This window comes from Onychomys torridus, chromosome 1, assembly GCF_903995425.1.
Source record: "Onychomys torridus chromosome 1, mOncTor1.1, whole genome shotgun sequence".
Classification (NCBI taxonomy): domain Eukaryota; kingdom Metazoa; phylum Chordata; class Mammalia; order Rodentia; family Cricetidae; genus Onychomys; species Onychomys torridus.
Window position 1 is genome coordinate 65849265 of NC_050443.1, and position 9055 is coordinate 65858319.

Below are 9055 nucleotides of genomic sequence, written 5' to 3' on the forward strand. Positions count from 1 at the left end.
GTACTTGTAGTGCATGGGGGTGGTGGACAGGGGGTAGGAGGTAGATAAAGAAAGTAAGGTACAAGAGTAACCAGAAGGCATTATGAACACATGTCAAGTTGTAACAGAATGAATTAAACTTTTATATAGAGCCACACTTTAAAAAATTTCTTTAAAAACTTCTAATTATCCAGAAAAACAGTTAAAGATGAAGTTATTGTGGCTGTGACTATGGTTTTCTGGTTTGATCAGTATTGCTAAATGGAAACATTTCCGAACATATTACTGGTCATTGCTTTACCAACAGTGAATAAGGAAAGGAATAAGGAAAGAAAATTTTCCTCACACTCTGGCCAGCATCTTATTTTCTGTCATTTAACTTTTAGTAGAAATTATCTTTGTAATGAGACACAATCTAAAGTAGTTTTACATTTTGTTTCCCTGCTGGCTAATGAGATTGGACACTTTTTAAAGTGATAATGACCATCCTAGCCTAAGCATTCTACACATTTAATTAAATCCTCATCAAATTGTCAACATAATTATTCAAATAAATTGAAAAAAATAGTTTTCTGCTTCATAGGGAAACAAATAAACAAATGAACAAACAAAAACATGGTATACCTAAAACAATTCTGTTTAATAAAAGAACTGTGGCAGTATCACTATCCCTAGTTTCCACTTATACTAGAAAGTTATGTTAATAAAATCAGCAGCTGGGGAGTTGGTGGCACACTCCTTTAATCCTAGCACTCGGGAGACTGAGGCAGTCATATCTCTGTGAATTACAGGCCCGCTTGGGCTACAGAATGAGTTTCAGAAAAGATACAAAGCTACACAGAGAAACCCTGTCTCTAAAAACCAATAAATAAATAAACAAACAAATACATAAATAAATACATAGATAAATAAATAGATATAAGCCAATAAGTGAATGAATTTATGAATGAATAAATGAATAAGATCAGCATAGTATTGGCACAGAAAAAGATATATTAGTCAATAAAATTAATTGAGGACACAAACATAAATCCACATACCTATCAACAACTGCTTTTTAACAAAGTTATAAACATACACTTTGCATAAGAGCATCTTCAACAAATGGTGCTGGCCCAACTGGAAGGCTGCATTTGGCAGAATCCAAATATATCTATCATCATCACCCTGCATAAAACTCAACTCTGAATGAATCGAAGTCCTGCAAATAAAACTTTGTACATTGATCCTCACAAAATAGAAAGTGAGAAATAGCCTTGAACTCATTGGCACAGGCAAAAAATTTCTGAACAGAAAACCATCAACAAAGGCACTAAGGTGAACAGTTAAACAGAACCTCTTGAAACTGAGAAGCTTATGCACAACAAAAGATAGTCTTTCAGAAAAAAGGACAGCCTACAGAATGAAAAATACTATTTTTTAAACCAAGTACACATATGGTCAAAGGCTAATACATAAAATTTATAAAGAATCCAAAAGACTAGATATCAAGAAAACAAATAACCCAATTAAAATTATTAGTAAATTTCTTTATATTTATTTTGGGAAGAAAACGTCATGTAAAAAAAAAAGTAGGTATAGATGTAATACATAGAGTTATGCTTCTGTTCCTTCAGTGTTTAAAAGACATATCAAAGAAACATCAGCAATTTTATATTCAAATTTTCTGTTTGTTTTATATTTATCTATAAATTGTAACAGTATTACAGATGACATTGAACCACACTCCTTAAAAAAAAAAAAGATCTTCCTTTTTCATAGCATCCACATCTGTCAGTATTTCAGCTAGATGTGAGACTTGGGAGCTCTTCTCACATGCTGAAATGTTGATTGGCTTGATCTTATGTAGGTCTTGTGCCATCAAAATGGTAAGGGGACAAGGATCTACAAATTTAAATGAGATATTAATATAACCATTAAGCTCAAGACATTTTCTTGGTTTTTTCTAGGTATAAGATTTTCATTACTGAAGAAACAAAATATTTAATAATGGTTATCTGTCTTAATGTCTTTTAAATGGGTATCTTTAAAAAAAAATTGAGGCATGGTTTCTGTTTAGTGCTGGCCACCCTGGACTTTACTCTGTAGAACAGACTGACCTTGAACTTTCAGAGATCTGCCTGCCTCTCAAATGCTAGGATTAAAGGCATCCACCACTATGACTTGGATAAATGATCATCTTCTAAGTTAGTAGAATGGGAAATAATTGTTAGTGATTGTAGCCTGTTTAATGCCTAAGTCATGATGGGACCAAAGCAGTGAGAGGCCAGCTTGGACTTCACAGTCAGAGAATGTTTCAAAAACCAACAACAAAAAATGGCGTCACCAATGAAGTAACAGCCCTTCTGCAAGTGAGTAAATACAAAAGTTATAGAGAAAGAATATTTAATGTCCGGCCTCCTGGCACTAAAGTTCTTCTAATCTCACAACATCCTGGCTGCCTCCTAAAAAATTTGTGCATGGTGTTTCTTTCAGAGATATATGTCTCTTTATTTTTGCTTCTTTATTTCATATGCATTTCATAAAACCTGTACTGGTTCACAGATAAAGGTGGCACAATACTCCAAACCCCAGAGACTGAGGAATGGGGAAATAACAAGAGGAATTATTACAAAGGCTCAAAATATTAGACTCCTAACAGGGAACTATACCCCAGGGCTGGTAACCAGAATTCTACCACCAAAGGAAGCACTCGTTTTCCAGAAAAAAAGACTTACCTCAGAATTCTGGTAATTTATATCACAATGGGGCACATACATTTAAATTTTTTTTTGGTTTTCTTTTCATGTTTCCTTTCCATTGTAAAACTGTCAGTGGAAAGGTAGACTGAGAATATTTCTAAACCCAGTCTTGAACAAAATAATACATAAAATAATTTTTTTCATTAATTTTTATCTTCTGTAGGTTTGGTAGAGAAAGATACACTGATATTTAATTGCAAGGGTATTAATCATTTTTCATTTAAAAGTATTGTTTGTTTGAAATCTATTGCCTTGGAAATAATCATTATTTTTTCTGCTGTAATGCTTGTGTATTACCATACAGGGAATTTGAAAGTATATTATAACTTCATATGAACCTGTTCATCTACATCTTATCAGTGGTATTTTGACATGTTCTGTTCATATCCTTGTGATGTTTTCTTTTTCTTTTTTCGAGACAGGGTTTCTCTGTGTAGCTTTGCACCTTTCCTGGGACTCACTTGGTAGCATATGCTGACCTCGAACTCACAGAGATCCACCTGGCTCTGCCTCCTGAGCGCTGGGAAAACAGGCATGTGCCACCACTGCCCGGCAATGTTAATTTTTTACCTCATGGCTATCAGCTTCAAATTTGTAAGTATTTTACTATATTCATTAAAATAGCAAATTATATCTTGAAATAAATTTACATTCTCATTTTTGTTATACTTTTGTTTAAACATTTCTAACTTCAAACTTTATACATTACACATAACTTCATTAAATTTTCATGTAAGTGATAAAAAATATATTAAAAAGTGTCAATCCCTGTATCAGTGAAGGGGATGATTCACAATATGTCCATGGCACTGCAGGTGGTTCACATTCTTCTCCATTTCTTCATGAGAGTTTCTCTGACCTCCTTGTTTCGAAGGGTGTAGATGAAGGGATTTAGAACTGGAGTTACCACTGTATTGAGGACATGGACAGCTTTTGTCAGCTCCAAATCATCTTTGATGGAGGTCCGAACATGGAGGAAAATTGTAGACCCATACCAGATAAGCACCACAGTAAGGTGAGAGGAGCAGGTAGAAAATGCCTTGCTTCGGCCACTGGCAGAAGGTATCCTCAGGATGGTATTGATGATGTAGACATAAGAAATAAGAGTAATGAGGCAGGAACTCAGGATAACCACAAAGGCTATCACAAAAGCCACTGTTTCCACTGCCTTTGTATTAGTGCAGGACAGAGCAATCCAGGGTGCAATGTCACAGAAGAAATGATTGATAGCATGGGGTCCACAGAAGGACAAGGTGCTGATGAGGGCTGCTGGCACAGATATGACCAGGAAACCACAAATCCAGGAGCTAAGAGCCAGCTGGGCTGACAATAGACTGTTCATTATAGCCTGGTAGTGTAGAGGAGAGCAGATGGCAAGGTAGCGGTCATAAGCCATGGCTGCCAAGAGGAAGTATTCTGTGCAACCCAGTGAGAAAACGAGGTACATTTGCAAAAGACACCCTGAAAATGATATGGCCTGGCTTCTCCCCACCAGGATGGCCAGAGCTTTGGGGACTGCAGCTGTGGTATACCAGATCTCCAAGAATGACAAGTTGCTCAGAAAGAAATACATAGGAGTATGTAACTGGTGAGAAGTACTGACCAATAGCAAGATTGCCATGTTACCACAAATGGTAAGGAGATACAGCACCAGAAACAGCATGAAAAGAGAAAGCTGGAGGATCTGAGGCCCAGGGAAGCCCAAGAGAATAAAGTCTTGGGCTAGAGTCACATTCTCTGTGGTCATCCTGCTGATTTCAAACCAGGAACGGACTTTCCTCACCAAGGTCTTTAGCCTGGTAGAGCAGTCCTAGAAAGATGAAAAGAAATGAACTCATGAAAGCTTGACATTTAGACTAGGAAACATTGCCTGTTACAGTCAGCTAATGTAGGAGATCAATGTGTAAAGATTTCCTGAGTATTCACTAAGGTCATGATGATAGGTACATTACAGATTGCTTTTGGTTATACTGAGTTCCAAGATTTAAATCCTTCCACTGCCTGCCTCATTCCATCTCAAGCCTTCATAAGGTTAACAATTTCAAGGTGACTCATGCACTATATTTTTAACTGCTGCGTGTGTGGCAAATGGGAAAATAAAATAACTTTCAATGGAAAAAATAAATAGCTTCTAACTGTTCAAAAATTTGCCTAACAGCTTAAATCAGAACTACAATTGACAGTTACAGAGCCCAAGTTATTTTTATAATTCATCAGCTCAGTGCACAAGGGTAATATTTATCTTTCCTGATCTATATTATTTTTTATGATGATGATGATGACAGTAGCAATAAATCAAATGAAATTCATATGGAACAACTGTGAGACAATGGACTCCTACATCAATGACATCAGTAAATGAGAGCAGGTGAAGACTAGAAAGTCATTTGAAACTTTCTTTATAAAATACAAGTTTAAGTTGTTTCCACTTCCTAGCTATTGTGAATAATTCAGCAATAAACATGGATAAGCAAGTAAATGTGAAACTCACTCCTGTTTCTTATGTCTGTCACATTGTGTGTGAGGTCACCTTGTTAATCCAGCCTGTTTTCTGTCTAGTTGTACAGTTTCAGTCAGTGAATCTGTGACGGGCACAGGAAAAACAGTTTTAACTTTCTCACACTACAGTAGTAAAGCACATAATAATTAGATCATTAGTTATTCTGGTGGAATGAAAATGGCTTTACATATTATCATTGACCCAGAAGAGGAAAATAAATAAAGGAAGATGATCAGGGGAAAATGCTAATTCACAAAATTGTTAAGACAGTTCTTATCTATGTGCCAACCTGTGCATTTTGCAGATTGATTTGTGTCATAGTATGTAAAGGTAGCAATTGCTTAGTTGTTGTTGCCCTTAAGTCAAAAGTGAGAACCTCTGGTATTATTCACTTGCTATTTTTAAAACAGTAGTAAAGTAGCATCAAATTGAATTTATATTGACAGATGCCAGTGGTGTGAAGTCTCACAGTATTATTCTCTAAAATATGGATCCTTGCCAGGCAGTGGTGGCACACACCTGTATTCCCAGCACTTGGGAGACAGAGCCAGGTGGATCTCTTTGAGTTCGAGGCCAGCCTGGGCTGCCAAGTGAGTCCCAGGAAAGGTGCAATGCTACACAGAGAAACCCTGTCTCAAAAACTGAAAAAAAAAATGAATCCTTGGCACAAAGGGTGTTTAAAAATGAAAGCAATACAGAAAACTGAAGAATTGGGAGGTCATTTGCTAAACTTCTTACCTCCTTAAAAGCCACAAATGTTGAGATTCTTGCTTGTATCCCACAGTGAAGAGATAGCCCACAAAGTAAGCAAATGCATTCTCAATAAACAAACTACTAAATTCCCCTCTGCTTATCATCATTATATCTTTTTTCTTCCCACCATACACCACGATGAAGTCCATTAACATGAATCATTTCTCTTGGTATTTTGGTTTTAATTCCATGTCATGAAACTTAAGTATATTTAAGTGGTATTTTAATGAGAAATATCATTATACAGGCTAAATTTACACTTTCTCTTTTTAATCTGTTCTTGCTGTAGGAAAGCCAACCATGAGCATTACAATGTTAACTAAAAGCTGGTTAGTCAGTCACTCATTCATATCTCACATCATCTATAAATCTCTAAGCATGGATTTGCTGCTGTTGTGAACTGAGGATTGGTGAGGGTGGGGAGTGGGCTGTGTTACAGATTCTACACAGTACTGGTTGACTCATTGGGACATCTGGTGTTAAGACAGAAGTACATTACAGGGCCAGAGACAAATTATCTTAGCCAATTCTTATCTCCTTTTCATAGTCATGTATTACTGATTAGTTTGACCTAACATTCTAGTAACTGTCAGTTAAATCATTTTAAAAATGTTTGAAGAGGCTCAGCATCCATCAACCCAAAGGCCAAGAATGTCATCAGACAACATTTGAAGCGTGTAGTAAGATGTCTCCATGTTGCTCTAACCTGCCTACTTATGTTCCTAACAATGTATTTTAAAGATTCCTTAGCCAGGTGGTGGTGGTGCACGCCTTTAATCTCAGCACTCCAGAGGCAGAGCCAGGTGGATCTCTGTGAGTTTGAGGCCAGCCTGGGCTACCAACTGAATTCCAGAAAAGGTGCAAAGCTACACAGAGAAACCCTGTCTCAAACTATCTAAATAAATAAATACAAATAAAAAAATACATAAAGATTCCTTTATTTGTTACTTGCTCTGTATTGCAAAAAACTTTAGAAACTATTACCACATTGGGAGACAATATTTGTATCAAAGAAGAACTGTGTTCAAAGGTCGTGGTCTTTCATTTTTGTCTAAAATTATCTTTTATACCAAGTGAAGTGAGAGCTGTGTTTGTGTTGACATCCTGACACTTTATAGATAATGATTAAAAACAAAAGCCAAAGAAATTCCCAAAATAGTTCTTTTACAATTATTCCTAATGGACTGGCCACAGAGTCACAGCATGTTTAAACGGGTACTTTCAGAGATCTTTCCAAGATCTCTCTACCATCAAATTCTTAGGTTAAAAGAGGTGATATTTTAATACATGCAAGTACAATTTCCTTGTCAAAATAATTAAGAAAATCTATTGCATTAATAGATATCATCCTAAATTTATGAATGTACCAAAATATATTCAACATCATCCATTTTCTAATTTTAAGATATAATTTAAATGAATAAAAATTATACAACAAATATAATTTCTGTCACTTTATAATGAAACGACCTTTTCATATTTTATTTGTATTAAGCTACTGTATTCTTCTAGTATCATGAACTAATATTTATTTGATATGTGAATATATTTTCTATGTTCTTAAGACCTATGTATAATGCTCTGTCATTGGGAGGATCAAGTACTAATTCTAAGATCACCTAAGTAAGAATTTTCTCTATTCAGCCAACAAGAAAGAGATAGGAGAATAAAGAAATAAAGTGGAGGAAAGATTAAATAAGATCAAAGTATATATAAAAATGACATTATGAAACAAACCCATTACCTTACATCATGATACCCAAAGCCATGTATGATGTTGATATTGGATATCTGAAATCATGTCACTCAGGATATTAAGGCAGGAGGATTTCTGAGTTCAAGGTTATCCTAGGGCACCAAGAAGTACCTGTCAGAGAAAATGGAGAGAAGGGAAAGGAAATAAATTTAAAATATTATAATTAAAATGTCTTTTGATTTTTAAAACTAGTTAACAAGTTAAAACTAACTAATATGTTTATGAAAATATATTGTGTTTTAAACAGTTTTTGACTGTATATTATAATTTAAATTTTTCATGTGCACAATGGTCAAATTTTGAATATATAAGATAATACCTTTTATAAAAATAGATTTTTTTTACCAAAGGTAATTACATTTAGGGTATTTCTGATTTAAAGATGTGAGATATTAATTAAATGCTACAGTGTTTTTCTTATAAATTTGTCAATACAACACAAACCTAACTTTGGCAATAATACACTGAATACAATATAATACATTTCCTTACCTAATTGTATACATTCTTACTTTCATAAATTTAATAAAGGCCATGCGTTGTCTTCCAACCTCACACCTTCCTATTGTTGCTTTGTGATTTTCTTTGTATAAAGAATTACATGATTACGTTTTACATTTTATACTGATCTCTCTCTCTCTCTCTCTTTCTCTTTCTCTCTCTCTCTCTCTCTCTCTCTCTCTCTTTCTCTCTCTCTCTCTCTCTGTCTGTGTGTGTGTGTGTGTGTGTGTGTGTGTGTGTGTGTATGCCCTTCTGTTCATCCCTTATGGTTATTATATTATATTCTATGATATGCTTTATTTCTTTTTGCATTCATTGTTGTTTGATAAATGCTATCTTCTGGTCTTTGAAACTGACCATATTTTCTTAGTTTCCTTTGATCGTTTTTCAGGTTGAACTTCCAATTTGCTGTTTGACTTCTTCCTCACTTATTCATAATGAGCTTCCTACTGAAAGCAATTTTCTATTAAGTAACTGCCTATGTAGAGCTGAAACCTTTGGGAGGAAGTTAATTTTCTCTCTTGGGCATTTAGGTCCAAAACTGTGGCCACTGGCTAAACTTTCATAAATGGGAGATTTCAGAATTGTTGGTTTCTTAATGTAGTGATCATTTGTAGAAATGTATAAAATGAGGCAATATTTTTTCTTCATTAAATCTTGCAATTTAGATGATAATAAGAAAACATTTTTCTGTGCATTTTTTATTTTGGTTTTGTGTGTGTGTGTGTGTGTGTGTGTGTGTGTGTGTGTGTGTTTTCTTAGAAAGAACATGAAATTAAGATGGTAAGGAGGATATATTTGTGAGGTGTTGTCAGGAAATAGTAT

General features: G+C 34.9%; 1 protein-coding gene across 1 annotated transcript; it reads right to left on the reverse strand.

Annotated features, from left to right (window-relative positions):
• Positions 1-3540: 3540 nt before the first annotated feature.
• On the reverse strand, positions 3541-4467 carry LOC118581523 (olfactory receptor 6F1). Its single transcript, XM_036183723.1, has one exon. It carries the CDS (start codon positions 4465-4467, stop codon positions 3541-3543), a length of 927 nt encoding a protein of 308 aa, XP_036039616.1.
• Positions 4468-9055: the final 4588 nt, after the last annotated feature.

Bases quoted from the DNA above. Each gene is read 5' to 3' on its own strand.
- LOC118581523 (XM_036183723.1), bottom strand. From the start codon at position 4,467: ATGACCACAGAGAATGTGACTCTAGCCCAAGACTTTATTCTCTTGGGC.